The sequence below is a fragment of the Bidens hawaiensis genome, unplaced genomic scaffold (assembly GCF_021521415.1).
Source record: "Bidens hawaiensis isolate Kalapana, Puna unplaced genomic scaffold, B.hawaiensis_p1.1 tig00035113_1, whole genome shotgun sequence".
NCBI classification, from domain to species: domain Eukaryota; kingdom Viridiplantae; phylum Streptophyta; class Magnoliopsida; order Asterales; family Asteraceae; genus Bidens; species Bidens hawaiensis.
In genome coordinates this window covers 141328-164651 of record NW_027496114.1, presented here as the reverse complement: position 1 = coordinate 164651, position 23324 = coordinate 141328, and the positions used below count along the sequence as shown (strand labels likewise).

The 23324-nt window shown below is 34.0% G+C and overlaps 1 protein-coding gene and 2 pseudogenes across 2 annotated transcripts; 1 reads left to right on the top strand and 2 right to left on the bottom strand.

Moving 5' to 3' along the window:
* The first annotated feature begins 1447 nt into the window (after nucleotides 1-1447).
* Nucleotides 1448-7394, top strand: LOC143587060 (phosphoinositide phosphatase SAC3-like). The gene is made up of 14 exons (XM_077068453.1): nucleotides 1448-1634; nucleotides 1710-1911; nucleotides 2088-2253; nucleotides 3046-3277; nucleotides 3343-3607; nucleotides 3672-3769; nucleotides 3995-4128; nucleotides 5054-5164; nucleotides 5222-5680; nucleotides 6316-6429; nucleotides 6526-6747; nucleotides 6839-6958; nucleotides 7028-7109; nucleotides 7179-7394. Exons 1-14 carry the CDS (start codon nucleotides 1545-1547, stop codon nucleotides 7293-7295), a joined length of 2412 nt encoding a protein of 803 aa, XP_076924568.1. The 5' UTR covers nucleotides 1448-1544; the 3' UTR covers nucleotides 7296-7394.
* A 32-nt stretch (nucleotides 7395-7426) lies between these two features.
* LOC143587058 (kinesin-like protein NACK2) lies at nucleotides 7427-12812 on the bottom strand (annotated as a pseudogene). The gene is made up of 13 exons (XR_013144809.1): nucleotides 12545-12812; nucleotides 12313-12402; nucleotides 11381-11481; nucleotides 11196-11309; nucleotides 11026-11107; nucleotides 10885-10952; nucleotides 10421-10480; nucleotides 10216-10340; nucleotides 9921-10119; nucleotides 9623-9760; nucleotides 8494-9401; nucleotides 7990-8294; nucleotides 7427-7909 (listed from the first exon to the last, which is right to left on the bottom strand). The product of XR_013144809.1 is annotated as a kinesin-like protein NACK2 (transcript).
* Nucleotides 12813-19879: 7067 nt separating this feature from the next.
* Nucleotides 19880-23103, bottom strand: LOC143587069 (putative flavin-containing monooxygenase 1; annotated as a pseudogene).
* Nucleotides 23104-23324: the final 221 nt, after the last annotated feature.

Genomic DNA, 23324 nt, shown 5'->3' with positions numbered 1-23324 from the left:
ACCATTTCAACATAAGACAAAATTGTGATTACGACATCTCAACCACGGGTCATGGTCATATCCTCTACACCCCCGCGGTCAGCTCTTCTGCATGTATTTCCTGATAAGCATTGAATAAATGTAGATATTCAAAATCTCTAATAATATAAATATATACTCTAGTGTTGCAGTATAAAAATCATTGACAAAAATGGACATGTAAGTCTACAAGTTGGTTATCAAGGTTATGAGAATGATAGGGGAATGATAGTAATAACACGAATTTGAACGAAATTACTCCATTTGATCGGGTCAAAGCTTGAGTTTATTGGCATTAAAGGAATGATCAACTAGGAGTTATAGAATATAGGATTGATGCAAAAACAAGTCTAGATACAAAGGAAAAGTCCCAAAACCGTTCAAGAGGTCAAAAATCGTGATTATGCGGAGTTACTGGGCAAGTCGGATGACCATGTCGTAACTGCGATAAGTTTCATGATACTGGTATTGCTTCATATGTCGCGACCCAAATAGATTTTCGGGTATTCTTGAATGCTTCGTGTGTCGCATCGCACAAGGAGTGTACTTTTCACGCAACACCATGAACTGATTGTGCTTCTAGACCAAAGGGGGTAACCGGTAAGAGTTAATAAAGAATTATGGGCCATAGTTGTTGATCTACTTGTTTATGTAACAACAATATGTGCCTTAAGCTCAACTATACTGCAGCCAATCAACCATCAACAAAAATAAACGTGAACAAAAAGTCGTAATAATTGTTAATTAATACTGAATTATATATATAAATATAATAATTATTTATAACATCATCCGGGTCAAACACTGCTCCCTCCTCCTGGGTCAGTCCGACCTTTGACCCAATAAGACATCCGGATCAGGTCTGAAAACATTGATATAGACAAGAGTTTTTTTATATATAAAATAATAATAATAGTAGAGTAAAAATGGTGTTGAATTGTTGAAAGAATAATAATAGTAATAATAAAAGATAGATAGATAGATAGAGTTGGTTTTATGAGCTGAGGTGAGCGTCCCTGCGTCTGCGGATGAATCCAAACCAATCCAATCGTCGAGTCGATACAACGAAACCAAATAATTATTATTATTATTATTATTATTATTATTAATCAATCGTCTAGAACCCACCCTCCCTCCCTCCCTCCATTTCATTCATCCTTGATCTTCCTTCAACAAAAGTCTTCTTGATTTGCAATTAGAACCCACCCACCAAATAATAATAATAATAATCTCTCTGTCTTTATGTTGTGTTTGATTTGAAAGAAAGAAAGAAAGAAAGAAAAGAATTAGCGAGCCAGCGGTGGTGGTGTTGTGTTTGATCCTCAATCAATTCAATGGAAGAAAAAGAATTTATTTTTATTCATTAACCCATCAATCAATCAATCAATCGTAAATACAAGGGATGGATGATGATCAATTCATGATGATTATTATTATTATGCTGAAGCAACCAAACCCAATTCATTAATTTACAGGAATCAATCGGATCTATTCATCTTTATTATATACCAATACCAATAGCAGCAATGGCCACCAAAGCAGCAGCTGCAGAACCAACATCATCATCTTCTTCTTCTTATTTCCTCCAAAAATTCAAGCTTTATCACACAACATCGGTATATCTTTCATACCCTTTGTTTCTTTCTTACTCATTTATCTTCCTAACAACACATTACATTACATTTGTACAGAAATACTATATGGTAGGACGCGACAACACTCGCACACACTGGAGGGTCTTGAAGATAGACAAGGGTGGTCTCCACCTTAACATCCGCGAGGACTCCACCACTTACACAGAACACCAATGCTCCGATCTCTTGACGCGCATCGATGAGGGTAACAAGTCCACAGGCGGCCTCGCTTTCCTCACCACCTGCTATGGCATTGTCGGTAATATATCTTTTTATTCAAACTTTGCATCACTTGTCATTCTTGTTACTGCTTCTTCGTATAGGTTTTATTAACTTTCTTGGACCCTATTACATGTTGCTTATTTATATCCAAACTTCCATCAGTACCAGTTACAACTTTACATAGTTTTTAATTTATTGTGCTTCTTTGTATAGGTTTTATTAAGTTTCTTGGACCGTATTACATGCTGCTTATTACCCAAAGAAGGCACATAGGCTCAATTGGTGGTCATCCGGTATACGCCATCTCTAAGACTGAGATGATCGCGCTATCGGATTTTGTAGCTCATCCTAATTCAACTACTTTTCAACATGAAAACAGGTAATCTTTTATCTTACATAAAACATTCGTGGTTTTGGGTTATTAGTTGCTTAATTGGTAGTTAGATGGAGAATGCTTAAGTTTAACCGAGGCAAGAATCTATTTTTCTGTTAGAATCTAATGTAGCAGGTTACATGCCCTTTTAATAGATATGCTCTTTTCCGTAGATTTAGTTTATATAACACGAGTACATTTATCATTAATGACAATAAATATTAAGTTTTAAATAATGCAACATTACATAAAAATGAATATATTGAAATTGAGACATGTTAAAAACATAATTATGTTTTATAAGTCCAATATTCTTAACAAGTGTCGGTTTGCTTTATGACAGGGCAAATATTTTTTACATAAAATGTTGATTGGTTTTTCTGATATGCTAACAATATAATTACTTTTGTGATGCTCAGTTTATAACAACCCTATGTGGTTACTGGTTATATCACAATAATTTTGAAAAAAAAAAGGAAAGAAAAAAATCTTGATAAGAATTTAGATAGCACGCCTTTGAATGTTTGACCTATTTTATGACAGTTTTATTACTAAAGATGTTTTAAACTAGATATTCTATAATGTCATTGTTTTTCAATCATCGAGTACTTTTCTTGACAGTATAAATGGTTCATGATACTATTTTTTAAAATGTGACTATTTTTTTTAATAATTATACGCAAAAAAATGAATTGACAAAAACTTACCGTTTTTGAAAAGAAAAAACAGAAACAAAAAATTTATGCAAAAGAGGAGACTAGATATAAGAAGTAACAAGTTGTTGGTTGATGCATGCAGATACAAGAAGCTACTGTGCATGCTGGATCTTACAAAGGACTTCTTCTTCAGTTATTCATACCATGTTATGCGCAGCCTTCAAAAGAATACTTGTCGCAACAATGACAACGAGGATGCACTTGTTCTCTACGAGACCATGTTTGTTTGGAACGAGTTTTTAACCCGTGGGGTCCGCAATCTCCTTCAAAATACTATGTGGACAGTCGCACTCGTATATGGCTTTTTTGAACAGGTGATTTGACTGCATATTAGTTTTCTTTCTCTATATTATTGAAAATTTATATATTGTAAAACCAGGACACGCTTTCAATCTCGGGGCGGGACTTTAAACTGACTCTCATCTCAAGACGCTCACGCCATTATGCGGGGACTAGGTACTTAAAACGAGGGGTAAATGAGAAGGGCAGAGTCGCTAATGACGTCGAAACGGAGCAGATTTTGTTTGAAGATGTTCCTGAAGGATACCCTATGCAAATTACTTCGGTTGTCCAAAATCGTGGATCGATACCACTTTTCTGGTCACAGGAAACTTCACGCCTCAATATTAAGCCCGATATTACATGTAGGATTCACTGATATGTTGCATATTTATATGTACTTTTTCTTTATTGACTTTTATCTTTTAGTGTCAAGGAAGGACCAAAACTATGAAGCTACCAGACTTCATTTTCAGAATCTTGTCAAGAGATATGGAAACCCTATCATTATATTAAATTTGATAAAGGTAATGTTAAAATATGTTTTCTGTATAATCCTTTTGAGCCAGATTAAGAGGACTTTATTCTTGCTTCTCAAGTGAAAGAAAATACAAAACATGTGTATATGGATTATAACATATATTAATAAAAAAGCACAAATAAATATCCTTGGGTATGAATGTGGTTGTTCTCATTATATAGTTTTTTTTTCTGTCTTTTTAGGAATTGACATTTGTTTGTCTTTTCAACAGACGACTGAAAAAAGACCTCGAGAGTCTATTCTTCGTACCGAGTTTGCGAATGCAATTAAACGTATAAATGAAGATTTGTCAGAAGAAGGCCGTCTTAAATTTCTTCACTGGGATCTGCACAAGCATTCTCGAAGGTTAGTAGTGTTTTTCACAGTTAAAATGTGCAGGGTCAAGCTGAGTTGATCTGCAAACAACATTTATTTGAAATTTTATGTATATCTTTAATATAGTAATTATTATATAATAACAATACTAATGTAAAACTTTGAAATAAATGAGGTTGTAGCTTTAAAAAAAATAGTTTAGTTCACAGTGAAACATCTAAACACATCACTTTTTTAGTAAGCAGGCTTAGAAAATAGGGGTGTGCGTGGTGCGGTTCAGTGCGGTTATTGACTAAAACCGAACCAAAAACCAAACTTTCGGTTTAATGATTTTTTAAAACCATTTGGTTTCAGTTTTTTCGGGTTTTGGGTGCGGTTCGGTTTTAGATGCGGTTTTATCGGTTTTGCTAATCGAGTCAAAACATTTTGGGCAAAAAAAACACGTGACCCAAGATATTGAAATTGGGCATGATATATATATATATATATATATATATAATGATTAATAGAATATTGAATATTTGGGCTTCAAGTATTAAAAGCTAAGAAAAGATACATTTAAAATCAAAACTAAAAGTACTAGTATTATTAGTTATTAACCATATGTAGCAACCAAATATATTTGTTATTAACCATATGTTAAAACTAAACAAATGGTCGTCGGTAGATTTTGTTTTAATGGTCACGGTTAAGATATTATGGTTATTTCAATTTTTTGGTTATTTTGGTTCGGTTTTTTCGGTTCTTAACAAAATACAAAACCAACATTTCGGTTTTTGCTAAAGTTCAAAACGGAACCGTCGGTTTCTAATTCGGTTTGGTTTTTTCGGTTCGGGTTTTTTGGTTTTATCGGTTTCGACTCGGTTTTTTCGGTTTTGTGCACACCCCTATCAGAAAATGCTTATGGTATGTAGTAAGTTGTGACGTGACATAGATTTTTTTTGTTTTATTTCAGCAAAGGCACAAATGCACTGCTATTTTTAAGCAGATTGACTACATATGCATTGACGCTGACGGGTTTCTTCTACTGTCAGGTTATGCCATCCGAGAGATGGCTTCACTTTGAGTAAGTAGTTTTCATTCAAGGTCATAAAAAACTGTTTTCTAACTTAATAGGTGACAGGAATAATGCTGCTAGCTTTGGACATTTGAACACGAATGACGGTGATGGAAATGGCAAGGAAGACTTAAATCGTGATAAATGCGTGGAGGATAATTGTGCAGCAATGTTTCAGCAAGGAGTATTGAGGACAAATTGCATAGATTGTTTGGACCGTACAAACGTTGCACAATATGCGTATGGTTTGTCTGCTTTAGGACATCAGCTGCATGCTTTAGGAGCCATTAGTTCCTCCAAGATTGACCTCGATTATCCTTTGGCCCAAGAATTAATGGGATATTATGAGCGAATGGGTGACACGCTTGCTTACCAATATGGCGGTTCGGCTGCACATAACAAGGTGTTTTCTGAGAAAAGAGGTCAGTGGAAAGCGGCAACACAGTCGCAGGAGTTTTTTAGAACGCTTCAAAGGTACTACAACAATGCTTACATGGATGCAGAGAAACAAAATGCGATTAATGTGTAAGTTTTCTTACTTTGAACCGTCATTTGGTGGATTACTCTATAATATAGTAATCAAGTTTTGAGATTGTTCCAATCAGGTCACTCATAAAATCTTTTGTTCCAATCAGGTCACAAAAGTTTCTTTTTTGTTCTAATCCTATATATTTTACCTGGATAGCAGGTTTTGTAGGTTTTTTATTTTTATTTTTAAATAGTTTGACATTTCAAAATATTTTTTTAAAAATTTAAAAAATTAGTAAAAATTGAGAAAACAAAATTTAATTGTGAAAAAATGCAAAAAAAAAAAAGAAAAAATTTCGACAAAAAAAAAATTAAGATTTATTTTTTGCAACTTTTCGGTTTTTTTTTTTCAATTTTCCAGATTATTATTTTTTTTTTGCAATTTTTCGCAATTTAAAAATTATTTTTCTCAGTTTTTTATAAATATTTTGCAATGTTAAACTATTTAAAAATAAAAAAACCTACATAACCTGCTGTCCAGGTAAAATATATATGATTAGAACAAAAGAAAACTTTAGTGACCTGATTGGAACAAAATATTTTATGAGTGACCTAATTGGAACAATTTCGAAATTTGGTTACTATTTTATAGAGTTGCTTTTTTTTCTAGACTTAATACAGTGAATATGCAGATTTCTGGGGCATTTTCAGCCACAGGATGGCCGACCCGAAGTGTGGGAGTTGGATTCAGATCAGAATTTGAGTTTAAATACGAACGGGCAGTCAATGGTGGATGACGATAAGAGGTATAATATTTTTATTTTTTTTAATATTTTTTTGTTGAGCTTCATTGCATTTACACTTGGTGTAATATAAGTTTGATGCCATATTGGTTGGTGTAGGTCGTTACACAAGAAATCGTTATCGGATGGCAATATCATGCGTGAGAGCAAGACACATGCTACTACTACTGCAGCAGCATCATCATCTAGCTCCAATGCTGGAAAAAGCTTTGCATGCTCTTCAATGCAGAGTCGATCATCACTTGGAGCTGGAGTTGAAGGAAACAAAATGATTTTCGAGTCTACACCAGACATATCAGCAGTCTGTGAACCTTGCTCAAGGTAGTTTTTTAATGTTAAATCTACTATGTGTGTGTCATATCAGATTTTTAATGTTAAAAACTTAAAATATATTATTGTTTTGTCATATCAGGTGGAGGGAAGGTTTTGAGGAGGACGGATCGTTTGATAATGATCAAAGTGATTCCCATGATTACTCCAATTTCGTTGATTTGGATTGGCTTTCGTCATGCGACGAAGAGTCCCTAGGGAGGTAAGCTTTTATAGTAGATTGCTTTACCAATGTTTAGCTATTAAACAATGTTTTCTCGTTCTTTTGCAGGTCATTCAAATACTCCTCCGAGAAAGTTACCAACGAAATTGTAGAAGAGACAACTCCATCCACCAGCGAATCCAGTATCAAGGTCCGTTTACAATAAATGGTTTTGTTCTCTGTTGAATTTCTTCTAACGCTCTTGCGTTTTGTATTTTAGGGGAGCGGTAGCGGTAGCAAACTTACTGCTGCAACAGATGACAACGACCTGGAATCTTTGGAATATTCGGATAGTTTTCTGAGCTGGGTTAACCATGGAGAGGCTCTATGTCACTGATGAATTAGTTGCTTATAAATAGTTAAATCTTGTTGTTAACTAGTCAAAGCAGTGATTGCTTTTGTATACATACTATATATATATTATATATGTTAGCTATAGGAGCCCTTATATGTATCTATCAGGTGATTCTTTATAATCTTATATGTTTTAACAACAAACTGTTTCTTATGCTGAATAAGTTTGTTTGAAATTAACACCACATCTGATTGAAACAACGGCGCACTATCAATTTCAACAAACTACAGATACTTGGTCTATATCGACAAGATCATATTTTTGTAACCTAGAGATGCAAGAGGTTGGATATCATGTTCCAACCGCCCATCCAAGACTTTTGGTCAGATGGGTTTACAAAATTGAGTGCAAACATTTCCTTGGATCCTGATTCACAAAATCCAACAAGTTTCGCCACTAGTTCAGCACTCTCTTTAACATGTGACATGTTGAGTGGGTCCGTCCACAATCGGTTAACGAGTTGCAGCCGCCTCCTCTGCTTGCCTCCGTCCATTGGTATGTCCCATTTTCGGTACAGCGTCTCCCTTTCTTCCGCACTTAGTTTCGTGTTCACCCTTTTTGCCAGATATTCCCTCTCCTGCTTTAAAGCCTTAATACTGTCACATTCAAAATATAGTGTTAATATACCATATTACAACAGATAACAGGAGAATGAACGAACTAACGAAACACTCACCTTGATGTGACATACCCTGCCGGTTCATCACCCAATAGAGCTGGACTCGCATTTCCAAGATCAGATAGTTGTTGCTCTAACCATGTTAACCTTCTAAGTTCAACTTGTATGTATATATCATCAGCAGGCTCTCCTTTGAATAGCATATAAAACTGCGTCCTGTGTATAACAGACACGTGGCACAAATGCCACAACATTATTATTTGTTTCCTATGATCCTCAAACGCTAGATGTCGTGGCATTGGAGATTGCGCTCCCAAATCCTCAGTCTTGTCATCATTGTGTTCCTCCTCTAGCTCCAACACCTTTTAAGAGTCAATTTGAATCCATTTATACTTCAAGTTGTATTTGTTTTATAACATCCTAAATCTTTTTATTTAAAGAAACATTATGTTTATGCTATAATAACATACTTTCAATATAGAAACATTATTTACATGACAAAAAAAATGCACAAAAACCATTTCATGCATTATTATGTCAAAGAAGAGTGATAATTCTAACCTGGCAGACTAGAAGTTGTTTCTGGTATTGAAGTTTTGCCACACGTTCTTTGAGATCTGTAACGTAAGCCTTGATACTTTGAATATTATCTTCAGCTGCTGTCTTAAACATCATCTGGATCTTTTTGACATTAACAGAACTTTGTGGCTGCTTAGATGCAGATTTAGGAGTGATTTTCTTGTCATCAGCAGGAGTGGCCTGCTTTTGATTAGGTGTAACAACAGAAGAAGTAGCAGGTGAATTATAAGTCTCGGGATCCCTGTTCTCTGTACCCTGAAGATTTGGTAAGCACGGAGAACGTATAAAATTCGGCATATTATTAGTGTTTCTCTTCTTATTCTTTAATGGAGTTCTTGAATCCTCTTCACCACTGCTAACTAGCCTATCTAAGGATTTCTGCACGGATTCAAGCTTCTCTTCCAGAGATACTATTTCTTCACATTTCAACCTGCCTATCTCTTCCTTAAGACTGCCACCGCCGCCTTCTTTATCACCAATATCATCCTTGAGACTTGCAGTCATACTCTTAATATCAGACACCAGTTGAACTATACTTTGATCATTCTCCAATCTGTGAGACGAAAGTAACTCAAGTGTACGGTTTGCTTCTTCACCAAGCCGCTTCTGCATCATCCCAATCTTTCTTATTTCATGCACTAGCATGCATTGCTCTATTGACTGTGTCCCTCTTCTCTGCGTCTTTCTTTCCACATTTTCACTACCAAAAGATAACCGTTTGGCTGGTTGACGAGAGGAGGGTTCCTGGTACAAAGTACTTAAGTGAGTATGTATATGTATTAATTGTAGATAAGAGGAACATTCTGGTAACCAACCTGTAGTTTTGTCACTTCAAGTTGTGATAGTGCAACGTCTCTCTCACGCTTTACCTCGTCCATTTCTCTCTCCATCTGCATTAGGATTCAAGATTTGTCCATTAACACCATATTATAACTCTAATTAGTTCCTTTCAATTATCTTTTTCAAATGATCATGTTTGCTTTCAGTGATAGATGAGGCTAAACAAGAGGCTAATGGGAGAGAGCAATATATCTAATCACTCCAATTGGCTTTCCAAGAGTAAAATGCAAAATGTGTAAGAATAAAAGCAAAGTGAAAAAAAGAATCATACCTGCTGAATTTTCTGCTCCTTCTCCAACAGCAAAGACTTTAAACGATCGCAGGAAGAAGGCTCTGGACTCAACATCTTTGCTTTAAGCCTGTTAACTTCCTTTTGTAAATTTCTCGTCAACTGCTTCTCATCAACAACCTAATGGTAAAAAAAGACATTATTTCATATTGGAGGCAGACTACTCATGTAGAAAACATGATTTATGTATAACATATATCAAATTAAATGTAGCACATAACTACTATGAGATGAACAACAGTTGTATAATGCAGATATAACAAAAAGAACAATATCATACCATATTAATTTTAGCAGTGTTTGTGACTTCCTTCGCACTAGTTGCGAAAGCCAAGGTGTTTCGTGATTGGTCCACATGGCTCAAAGCAGGACTCATGGTGCATATTATTGCAGTCCGTGCATTCCCGCCTAACGAGGACTGCAATATACGTGTCAGTTTAGAGTCCCTGTAAGGTATGTGACCAGTTTTCTTCCCGCTACTGCATAATAATAATGTTATTTATAACATTTTGTTTTAGATGTGTATTTCACCAAGTAACATTTCACAATTTTTAAATATCATCTTCATCCATTACCTCAACTTCCTAATGACATTGGTCAATGTGAGTAGGCTTTTGTTTATGTGGCTGCCTTCCTTCAGTCGGGCACCAGCCACGTTTGTTTGAGATGCACGTTCACTGCCAGCAAGATCCACAAGAGACTGCAGGAATAGAACGAGGTTGAAAACAACATGCGGATTTTGATAATAATCAATAACAAAGGGAAAATTAAAATACTTACCAAACTTGCCAATAGAGATTTTACACGTCCTGATTCATCTTGAAGACTGCTCTCAATAGTCTAATAAAGAAAGTTCTTAGTTAAGCGATGAAATAAAGAGGTCAAATGTAATAATGAGACTCAACTTGCACAAGTATATGCATCCTCATGCATATCAAGTAAGCATACATCATAAAAAGTTTCATTTGAGGATGCATATCAAGTAAGCATACATCATAAACTTAAGTTTCATTTCCCTCACATCGACCATTATAACACAAGACATAAGACTCTTCTATAAATAACAAATGCATGAGAAGATTAAACTTTGCTAACAAAAAGCAAGAAATGAGGGAATTTTGAACCAATTTATCACATATTTACAGATTTGCTCACATCAGATAAGAAATCCAAATAAAAATTGAAGTTTAATCAGCATTAATAAACATTGGTTTAGCATCAATTGGTAAGGCATTTAGGATTACCAGTCTGATTATCTGATGTGATCTTGAGCTTCGGTCGTTTAAAGAAGTTTCACCGACTTGCCTTTGATCTGCAAGCAAGCAGAAGCACATTAAGCTAAGAATATACACATGCACAAATGTACTGATGAAGCTGTCAATTACCTTCACAAGTAGCAATTAAGCATCTAAGATGCATACTATCTTTGATGACCTCCTCACTCAGCTTCTCCACAATTGTACCTTTCTAAATTCAATAAACAAAACAGTGCACTTTTAAATTACAGAAACACAAACATATCGATCAATAATTATAATAATAATAATAATAATACCTCAGGATCATCCAAGAGACGAAGGGCACCAGAATCATGGTTCAAGAGGTCTACCACAGTCTCATTATAGATTTCAATAGCAGAAAACTTCAAAACAAACCTACTTCCAGTCGCCTACAAGTATGAATAAACCGTTAATATCCGATCCAAATTCGCTACAATTTCATTAATAGCGGATCACTTACATTGTTAATATGTGCATATATGTCATTGATGCAATTCTCTGCTATTCCTTTCATCGTGTATGTCTTGCCACTACTCGTCTGACCATAGGCAAATATCGTAGCTACAGTAATTTACAACAGTAGTCATAATTAGAAACTAAATTCAATAATTACAAAAATGAAGAGGCTAGTAACCAGGGGTGTGCAAGAAACCGAAAAGCCGAACCAAAACAAAAACCGACTGTTTGGTTTTATGTTTTTGTAACAAAAACCGAACCGAACAGAATCTCTAAATTTTTATTTTTTTAGTTTCAATTTGAAGTAATTTTTAGAATTTAATAAATATGTAATTACTTAAATACTTTTGGCTAAATGCATAATAATAGTCTATTAGTTAACAATTAACAAATTATTTCTACCTAAATTCATTATTTATTTTTGACACACTTTCTTTTCAGCCTAAAAATGCCAAAAGTCAAAACAAAAACGAAAAACCGAAACTGAACAGTTTTAAAATTCAAAAAACTGAAGTTTTGGTCTTCGGTTTGGTTTTCGCCCAAATCTGCACCGAACCGCACACCCCTACTAGTAACATTATATCCGACAAACTTTCTTTTCGGCCTAAAATTTTCAAGGCTCAAATGCCAAAAACCGAAACAAAAACGAAAACCGAAACCGAACAGTTTTAAAATTCTAAAAACCGAAAGTTATGGTTTTCGGTTTGGTTTTAGCCCAAAACCGCACCACGCACACCCCTACTAGTAACATTATATTCAACAAAAATTCTTTTCGGCCTAAAATTTTCGAGGCTCAAATGGCAAAAACCAAAACAAAAACGAAAACCGAACCAAACAGTTTTAAAATTCTAAAAACCGAAACCGAACCGCAGCACGCACACCCCTACTAGTAGTAGTAACATCTATCTATCTAAGTAAGTATTAGTAATTGTATACCGTTGATTCCTTTGATAGCAGATAGCGCAACATCTCTAGCACCTTGTTCATATACGCTTCGGTTAGGGCACGAAGGATCAAACACTCTATCTGTAACAAACAACAGCAACAACTTATTAGGTCAGAATCGATAACAACATAATAATGTAAAAGTAGAAATTATTTATTATTAGGTCAAAATCAGTAACAACATAATGTAAATGTAAGAACAATAATAATAATAGTAATATACCGAAAGTGTAGGATGAGTTATGGCGATCGTGATTGAGATTGGTGGAGGCGACGGTGTTGTGATCGGTGCAGTCCCAAGCGAAGAGGTCGTAATTAGCTAGTTCTCTCGGTGTTAACGGACGGACTCTCACGGTCACCAGAATCTTCTCCTCCAGGCGTGGAGTGGTGGTGGTTCTTGGAGTTGAAGGTGTGGTTGTTCGGATCTTGGATGCAGGTGTCACCGGTGCACTTATCGCCATTGAATGGAAGACAGTTTGTTGTTGAATCCAGATTATTATTATTATTAGTCAAGTGAAGAAGAACAAGCTGTTGCTGGAATTCAGATTATTATTATTATTATTGTTATTTGGAATGAAGAAGAAGAACTGTAACGGCTTCTTGACTTGAGTTCCGTTGTTTTCAAATTGAAACACGATGGTCACTCATAGTGGTGGGACCAACCACTAATATTTTTATTATATGTTTATTTATTTGGCATAGTAACGCTCCTTGCAAATTACCCAGCCCGTGAGTGAGTGAATATTATTATTATTATTATTATTATTATTATTATTATTATTTCATTTTTTCCCCTAAATAATAAAGACATTCGAACCTACTAGCATTGTATACAGAAATATCTGTAACGTAACGGCCAAAATATGAGTTTGCTCAGGGCCGTCTCTGAGAATTTAAATACCTCAGTCGAGTCAAAATAAAAGGGCTCGCAGGCCTTAACGAAAATTTTTAATTCACTAATGTACATGGATAAAACTTTTATCGACCGATTTATTATAAACAAATTCCATTCTGAGCATGTAATTATCTCATGAACCATTGCAGATAACCTTATTTTTAACACAAAAACAAACTTATTTTTATCTCATGTAGGCTTGCAGCATGAATTGAAATGTTGAATCTAAAAAAGGCGATATAAACATAGGCATAAAACTTGGAAAAACACAAACATATAAGGTTTTCAATTATGGTTCGATTTTACCCACCCATAATCCTAACTAATGGTAAAAAAAAAGAAGTATGAATCTCTAATATATTGCCTTGTGAATTTACACATACAAATAATCAAATGCTAAATTGATTGAATCAATCATCCTTAACAGTTTAGCAGCCCATCTACGTTTGAGGGTGAATCCAACAATAACACCGGCCACAAAGCACACTCCACAAAGCTTCGAGCAAGTCAACACGGACACAGCTCGCCTACAACAACCAAACCAAAGCAATCCTTAATTGCTGTTGCTGTTGCTGCAGCTGCTCTCTCAAACCCTTGTTCCATTGACATTAGACACATACACACAGACAGAGATTTCGTTATGGGCTTTTTTTAATATAATATATATCCTGCTTTAAAGCCCAACTCCTTTTTAGGCCGGCACAACCCCATTTTTACCACTCCACCTACTTTCCACTAGATCTCCGCGTCCGGAACGGTTCCGGCTAGTATCTGATCCGTGGGTACGACCTATTATTGGATAGGATTTCTTTCAGGAGTCGTACCCGGAACCGGAACCGACTTGGAACCGAAACGCCTCGTCGAAAACCCGACCCTACTCGAAACCAAAAAAAACTCGATCAAATACCCGACTATACCCGGAACCGGTTCCTACCCGACCGGTTTTGACTTTTGTTAACCATACGCGGCTCCTGAAAAACCCGTTTCGTGCACACAAACCAGTTTAAAACTCAAAACCGGTTTGGGTTGAAACCATTTTGATTTGCTCAACAAAAGTCAAAACCGGTTTATGATCAGTTTTGGTTCGGGTTGAAACCGGTTTCGATTCTGGTTTGATCGGTTTCAGTTCAGGTTTTTGACCGGTTTCGGTTTGGAACCGATTTTGATGGAGAAAATTACAAATCAGTGTTGAACCTAAGGTTTCAATTGGTTTCAAACTGGTTTGTACATAATCGGTTCGATTTCGGGTCAATTTTCAAATTAACCGGTTTATTTGTCCACCTCTACTTTCCGCTTCTAAATTTTTACCAAAGGATTTACTAAGAGACTTGGTTTGATGGTTATGGTAGACAAATGAAAATAGAAGATAAATTTGTAGCACAAAACCAACACAAAATTATTTATTTCTAGCCAACTCACTATACCAACCGTATAATCAGTATAGCGGTTCATTTAACAAGTGATTTTCAAAACAAATAGTTTTGGGTAACTACGAGTTATGTTATATATATAAATACAGACACACACATACATACATACATACATACATACAAGTTAGTCTGTTAAATTTTATTTTTTCATGCAATCGTGAATTAGATGTTAAGGATGTCATCTCTCAAACATCGTTAGACCATACATATGGATATAAAATAATCTTTGTACGAGTTTTGAAATAGAATAGGTTTCAAACGTTTCTACTTCAAGTTTGTAAACAAACTTTATGGGTTGTTAAATTTACTTGTTGCACATTAAAGACACACAGGAGTAGTTGACATATATAGTGAAGAAAAAGGTGACGGGATTTGTTTCGTATTATGAAAGACAAATTGACGGCCAAACAATGTATGCATTTATTTTAATGGACCGGGAAGATTCACATACAACATAATCTTAATATGAAAACGTAGAAAACAATATTAATCTACCAAAAATGATAAAGTGAGAAACAATACTAACTACAATTTCAATCTATATAAACAATGTTTTATAATAACAAAAAAAACTTAACAATAATAAGAACAAAAGAATCAAATGCAACAACAAAATAATAACAAAAGGAAAAAAACTAATAATAACAACAAAATGTAAATCAAAAAATACTTATAGCGTGTTATGATTGGAAATAAGCAAATATGAACAAAAAAATAACAACAAATACTTACAAAAACAAACATAATAGTAACAACAAGTCTCCTTATTTTCATGTTAAGAAGTATTTGTATTTGATCGAACTCATTCTAATATACACATTTATCATAGCATTCAATATATTTAGAAATGAAAGATATTTATTTTGTCTGTCAGGTTAAGTTAAGAAAAAAATTCATTTTTTCTATGACAAGACCGACAATTATTACTTTCCTCAACTATATAAAATATCCCCTCGATCTCATCGTTCTACCATCCAAGCTTACAATACACTTTGGATTTAGCCGGAGATCGATTTAGCAACACATAACATAATTTTGGTTCTTTCTACGTAGGTAATCTTTAGATAAATTAAATTAATTGAGTTGTGTCTTGTGTGGGCTTGATTATAATTAGCTCTATAATATTAATATTATATATGGTCTTGAGGCTTTGACTTTGTATAGGCCGGGTTGATAGAAAGGTCTACAGATCGATGCAAATATTATATAAAATTATAACTAGTAATTAATAACTATTTGATTTGAGGACATGAGATTGATTGGTTACATATGGACACATGATCAGTCAGTATACCATTTCACATCAACCATCTTAACAACCACATTATTATCAACTAATTAGCAAATGTACCATCTTCACTTTGATGGGATGGTAAAGGCTTAGGCCTTTGGATGAGAGGTCCAGGGTTCGATCCCTGGCACTGACGGTTTATTGTAAATAGTAGGAGGCAAGGTTAAACATTCAAAAAGAAAAAAAAAAAAAAAACTAATTAGCAAATGTGAACTTGTTTACTAGACATTAAATTATGAAATTTAAAACGAATTATATCATATGGAGTGTATTATTATTAACTTGTACAGCATATGTGTTGACTTGTACACTGTATTTAATTTTTATTTTTAAAGCATTTTATTGTAATTTAGATAAGTACAATATCCTTGTACGTATCTTTTATCCAATAATTTAATTTATATAAGTTATATAATTTGTTTTATAAATAATTTGATCTCGTATAAAACATTTTGATTATAGAAAAATTTAAACAGTAATGATGGCGTGGAAAACATATATATCTTTAAGGGTCTTCGATCAAGGGTTAAAGAGAAAATGAGCATTAAAAAATGATCAAAAATTTGATTTTTAGAGGAGTCGTGCTATATATAATTAAGGTTAGTAAGATAATACGTATATTTAAATGGTGAATTTAAAGGGTTTGGAATTTGGATTAGTGATGGTTTACTATAATATAAATGGAAGGTAGCTAGGAGTCAACACAAGACACTGCAAATGGATGTGGATGCGGATGCATGGCGTTGAATTATTTATAACTACAATAATAAAACTATTTATATTATGATCATCAGTTAAATATTATTACACTTTGTAAACCGTCTCTCATGGACTAATAAGTCATATCAAGTTCTTTAGTTGTTGGATGACTTTTTTTCAAACAGAGAACAGTCAAATAGAGCTCTTAATTAAACCGAAAGCATTTTTTATTTATACTTTTACTCCAATTCTATAGCACCATCAATATTTATTTATTTATCTATCTAAATGCATATCAAAATATTATATTTTTTTTTTGAACTGCACACTTATATTAAGAAACTAGCCAGTGGCTAAACCCAAACCAAGAACAAACAACAAGAACAATTACACCAACAAGGAGTAGCAAAAGAAAAAAGAAACAACCCACTAACCAAGTCTAAAACAATCAACAAACACCGATTTGGCCATTCCAGAGCATGTATCTTTGCGCGGTGTTTAATCCAAGTGTACAAGCTAACTTTAATATTATCCAAAATCTTTTCCACTCCGATAACATCACCTCTAAATAATTTGGCATTTCTAGCTTTCCACAACCACCAACAACTAGATAAAACGACCACGTAAATTGCGTTTCTAAGATTTTTGTGCATGGCTCTCACCCCTTTCAAAGCCATCTGATTATTTAATTTGTGATTTAAAGTTTCTTATGCGTTTAACCTGAATTCGCATATATGAATTTCACCAAACCCATATAGTCTTAAATGTGTTATAACATCTCATTTATTTGATATCATTTCATAATCAAACAATAATTTTTGCGAGTCATGGGCCTAACCAAACAGCCTTAAGTGAGTTATAACATCTTATTTATTTGTGAAATAACTTTTTAATTATCAAACAATAATTTTCGCGACCATGGGTCTCATCAAACCCGGATGACCCTTGAACGGGCCGTAAGATCTCATTTATCGTGAAGCATGCTAATCGTCAAACCCTAATTTAGTTTCTCTCCTTTACGTATTCTCTGTCGTTGGTTCATCACCGGTTAACTTCGGATTATCACCATCGTCAACATCCCCTCTCATGCATCAACCACCATCGTCACCTACATCAACCGCCCATTTTCATAAGACAAAATTTGTGTTCGTGTTCGTTAAAAAAATCAAAAATGTGCGTGTTCGTTAAAAAAAATCAGCATGTTCATGTTCATGTTCATGTTCATGTTCGTTTATATTTGTTCGTTAAAAACCTAAAAACCTACACATCTCAATTGAAAGATGTCAAACGTTAAAAAATATATTGAATATAACAAACTAATATATACGTATTAAATCAAAACAAAACCACGTTGAAAAATAATAATACAAATCATTACAAGATATAAAATAACAAAACGATTAAAAACAAACTTAAATAAACACCCGTAATACATGAAGACAAAATTTGTGTTCGTGTTCGTTAAAAAAATAAAAAATGTGCGTGTTCGTTAAAAAAAATCAGCATGTTCATGTTCGTTTATATTTGTTCGTTAAAAACCTAAAAACCTACACATCTCAATTGAAAGATGTCAAACGTTAAAAAATATATTGAATATAACAAACTAATATATACGTATTAAATCAAAACAAAACCACGTTGAAAAATAATAATACAAATCATTACAAAATATAAAATAACAAAACGATTAAAAACAAACTTAAATAAACACCCGTAATACAGGAAGACAAAATTTGTGTTCGTGTTCGTTAAAAAAAATCAGCATGTTCATGTTCGTTTATATTTGTTCGTTAAAAACCTAAAAACCTACACATCTCAATTGAAAAATGTCAAACGTTAAAAAATATATTGAATATAACAAACTAATATATACGTATTAAATCAAAACAAAACCACGTTGAAAAATAATAATACAAATCATTACAAAATATAAAATAACAAAACGATTAAAAACAAACTTAAATAAACTCCCGTAATACAGGAAGACTCAAACTAGTATGAATATATATACAAAAATATTTAACATACAATTATGAATTTACAACTTGCTTTTTTTACTCCACTCCTCTTATAACAAAAGAAAATAAAATAAAATAAAATAACTCTCAATTCGTTCGGCTTCATTGCACCCGTATTTATCGAGTTAAAAAAATTTTAGTCTTCTAAATCCGAAAATATGCTAGCTAAGATAGATAAGTTAATTAAAACAGAATCTATACTTGCACCTTTTGCCACTACATTTTTGGCTTCCGGTTTGGAAGTGTAGTTTTTGTCCATAATGTAGAGAAAAAATGCTAGTTTTCTTTCTCTATTTATATAACTATATATATACAAAAAGAAGTACAAAATATAAGAATAGAGCATAATTAACTATATGAATGGCACTAAATTACAATACAATATCCTAGCTAGAATACAATTACACCATTTTCAACATCACGTTTGTTAGAAATCTATAGGACTGACATAGTTGGAACAAACACCTCTTCTAGGAGGAACAAGAAAGCTGTCGTGGTGCTCATAAGGATCGACGGTCAAAGGCTCGTGCCCGATGTTGCTGGCCATTGTCTTAAAATTCAAGATGACAAGTCAATTATAAGGTTTGTATTCAAAATCGTGGTGTAACATGTATCCCTTTTTCAATGACAAAATAGAATATAGATGAAATAAATAAATAAAAATTAAATATTTTTAATTATGAAAAGAAATAGATGAAATGAACTAAGATAAATATGAGCATGCTGAAAAATAGTTCTTTTGAAATCTTATAGCGGATCTAGTGTAGGTTGATTTGTTCATCAACTTTCTTAACGAATTGCAATTTTTTTTTTCTTTTTTGTGATATGTATTGCCATCCCACAACTTTTTTCTTAGATCCATCACTGCTTTTATTTATCAAGTTTCGTAACGAGTTGTCACCAATTTTCTCTCTTTTTCCTTTTTCATTTTAGAAGTTTTAAATTGGAAACACTAGAAATATAATTAACTAACATTTGGTGACACCTTAAAGTTTCTTGAGTCTTTTAACCACAATTAATAAAGCTAAACTCCAAAGATATATGTCAATCAAATTTATGCTTATATATATATATATAACAAACCTTGCACCCCCAATATAGGTGGTTGGTTTATTTATTTGATTTTACATATATAATGGCACGTAATTAATAACAAATTACACGTTAATTATACGTAGAAGCAACACACATGTATATTATATATATGAATCTTGATTAACAATAATTAGTTAATGCAGTTGTGTTGCAGCTCTTCATAGTCTCTACTGGGGTAAGGACAAAATGCTTCAGCCAGCCAACTCTTCTTCCTCCAACTACTCCACCCCATCTCTTCACATATCTCATCACTGTGATTAATACTGAATGTTGAAATGCAAATCCTCTTGTAAAACCGCGTCGTCTTCTTCATTATTTCTGCTTCTTCGGTTACCTGCTCCACCATTTTCTCCATGCTTGGAAGCTTAAACTTTCCGCCTATCAACCTCGCTAACCATTTGCAACGTATCTCTGAGGTATGCAAGTTTGAAACACTCTCCACGTAGCCCATGAACGCCATGTTCAGTATGTATGGATTAATCGTACCCCTAATATCAGATATAGTTAAAAGTTGATCGATCGTATATATACACTATATAACTATATAAAGAAAAAAGTGGGGACCAGGGAACCGTGTCTTTTTACATGTAAAAAGTTAATAAAACAACATTCATGTTTACGTACTTTTTTTTTAGTTTTTGCATATAAACACATGTAGAAGCTGTTTTAATAAATATTACTAAGCCATGCAATGCATGCAATTACGTGATACCTGTATAAGGGCATCATGCCAGAAGGAAACTCCAGGAAATTAGAAAAGGGTTGGGGTAGGACATCTCTAAGCTTCTTCTTGCCGTCGTAGCCAGTGGCAAGAATCACAAGGTCGGCTTCTAACTTGGTCTTGTCGTCAAACTCTAGACCGTCTTCATAAAACCACCAGTGACCTGATGTCCTTTTGAAGTTGATTTTGCCCTTATCAACCTCTGGGAAGAAGCTGTCAGGCAAGATAGCCATCTGACATGATGCATAGTCTTCCTCAAAAGGGTGGTCAGGTTTAAGTCCATTTTTCACCAATGGTAGCTTCCATAGTATATAAGACTCAATGATCTTTGAAGTTGCTTTTCTCTATATTAACAAATCAATTATAATTAGTATACAATATATATTAATTAGCGAGGTGAATTGTTGTAAAAATCGGATTACAAGGCCTTCGGACATCAACCTTGCCGCCATTTTCCAACTCGGCCACTATTACTAGCCAAGGTCCAACTCGGTCAAAAGTCGGAGTACTCGGGATTACTCAGCCTCCAAGGTCAACTCGGCTACAATTTTTTATTTTTTTGTTATTTATTTTTAGTAAAAAACTAAAAATAACAACAAACACATGAATTTTTTGAATTATGTTTTGTTTTTCATATAAATTATGTTTATTTTGACGTGAATTTTGCTTATCTTAACATATATACAATATCCAACAATTAATTTATGTTATATTTTTCATGTACGAATACTCCGAGTTCCCTACAAGGGGCCCGGCCGCCTAGGGACCGCCTAGCGTTACAACATTGGCGAGGTGGTGACAAAATGAAATTAATAAAAATTTTACCGCGGGTGATAAAAGGTGATACAGGAGGGTCCGGAGAGCGCCTTGATTTGGTCTTTGGTGTAGGAACTGTGAAAACCTAGTTGAATAGAACAAGTAAAATGGCAAGCCCCATATTGAGTAGTGTGGAACTATCCGGTGTGAAGTTCTAACAACCATGGTGCATGATTTGCCTTCATCACCTAATTAATTAAATATATGTTAAGTACCACAATAGAAACAAATGATTGAAGGGTGGTCAAATGGCTTAATTAAGAAAATTTAAGGATATTATACATATTGCATGCAACTAGTCAACTAGTCAATAACATATTGTGGAAGTTTGAATTTTATTAGCCTCACCCCTTCACATATATAGATTCTCACTTAATACCAAAAGGTCATAATAATCAATAAATTGGACCATAGACAATCATGTTTGACAATAAGGCCACGTACACAGATAGTTTTAAGGGATGATTTTTTTTTCTTTTCATCAAAATAGGGTTAAAAGACATGTGTTAATAGTTTATAGGAGCGAGAAAAAAATATTTTGGATTTTAGATAATCAGTCACTAAAAATGACGGAATCTTATGTTTGTAGTTCGTGTCAACACTTGTCTAGTGAGTTAGACATGTCTTTTTATCCCACTTTAATTATGAGTAGGTAATTTAGAGTGGTTAAAAACACTTATATATAGATGGATTATTTTCCAACTTATGGAATTCACAATATAGCTAGCATATATAGATGGATTATTTTCCAACTTATGGAATTCACAATATTGTGAATTCCATAAGTTGGAAAATAATCCATCTATATATAAGTGTAGCAAATCCGTAGCAAACACCAGGTTTGCTACAGATTTGCTACAGATTTGGCCGTAACAAATAGCTCTTTTTGTAGTAGTGCTAATTAGTCCATCAAACATACATATATTAACATGGTGTATAATATATGTTTGTTTTGTATAATTTGTAGACAATTTATTGACATGCATGCATGATTATAAGAAAATATATACCTTGGTTGGCTTGAGCACATTCAACAGCTAGATCAATGGCTGATTTCTTGTAACCAACCACCACCACCTTTTTTCCTTTAAGAAGCTCTGAAGATTCATCTGAGTTGAGTTTGCTGTATTCATGTGAATGCATCACCTTCCCCTTAAAACACTTCTGGTCCCTTGTTCTTCGCATAACTCGGTATGATCGGTACATCTCCATATTTCCCCATACACATCACAATAAACTCGAAACCGTACCACTGCATGCATACATGTACATATTATTATTATTATTATTATTATTCAACCAAACTATGGCTTTTTAAAGATATATATGATAGATAATATATTAATATTGATGATGAAGTTAAACCTGAATATCATTAGAACCATTCGTCTGGACCGCAACCTCCCAAACTGGTTTTTCATATGAGTGGTCAGGCTGGTCAGTGGCTAACCTGATTTCAACAACCCTAGAGTTAAATTTGATGAATTTGAACAAGTCAAAATGGGTAGCATAAGAGTTGAGATACTCGAGTATCTCAGTATGAGATGGGAAACTTGCGTTATCCCTAAGTGGCCAAGGGAAATCAGAGAACTCGTAGTCACAACGAGGTGTCTGAAGCCTGGTGGTGCGGAAGGAACAGTGCTTCCAAACACCACCAATGGAGTCAGTGGCCTCCAGTACAACAGGGTGGTACTGGGCTAGCTCTTTTGCGGCAGCTAGCCCACTTATACCACCCCCGATAATGCCTATCTTGGAGAAGATGACAGCCATTAGTTAATTATTATAAGATATATATGTTTTACCAACTTATATTAATGAGTGAAGGTGATGAGGTATGTATGTATGTTGTATATTTTGAAATTGTGGTGCACTTAAAGGTGGAGGACGTTGTGGTATTTATAGGAGGTTTGCATTAGGCCAGAACGACGTAGTTTTCAAAGGCCATGTAGATTGACTTTTAGCAAATCTTTGAATTGAACAGGTGTGTTCATATTTGAGTTATAACTATATATTGATGCATTTTCTAACATAGACATGT

Coding starts and splice junctions, on each gene's coding strand:
- LOC143587060 (XM_077068453.1), top strand. CDS start 1,545: ATGGCCACCAAAGCAGCAGCTGCAGAACCAACATCATCATCTTCTTCT. Junction 1,635..1,709: donor AGCTTTATCACACAACATCG/GTATATCTTTCA, acceptor ACATTTGTACAG/AAATACTATATGGTAGGACG. Junction 1,912..2,087: donor CACCTGCTATGGCATTGTCG/GTAATATATCTT, acceptor TTCTTTGTATAG/GTTTTATTAAGTTTCTTGGA.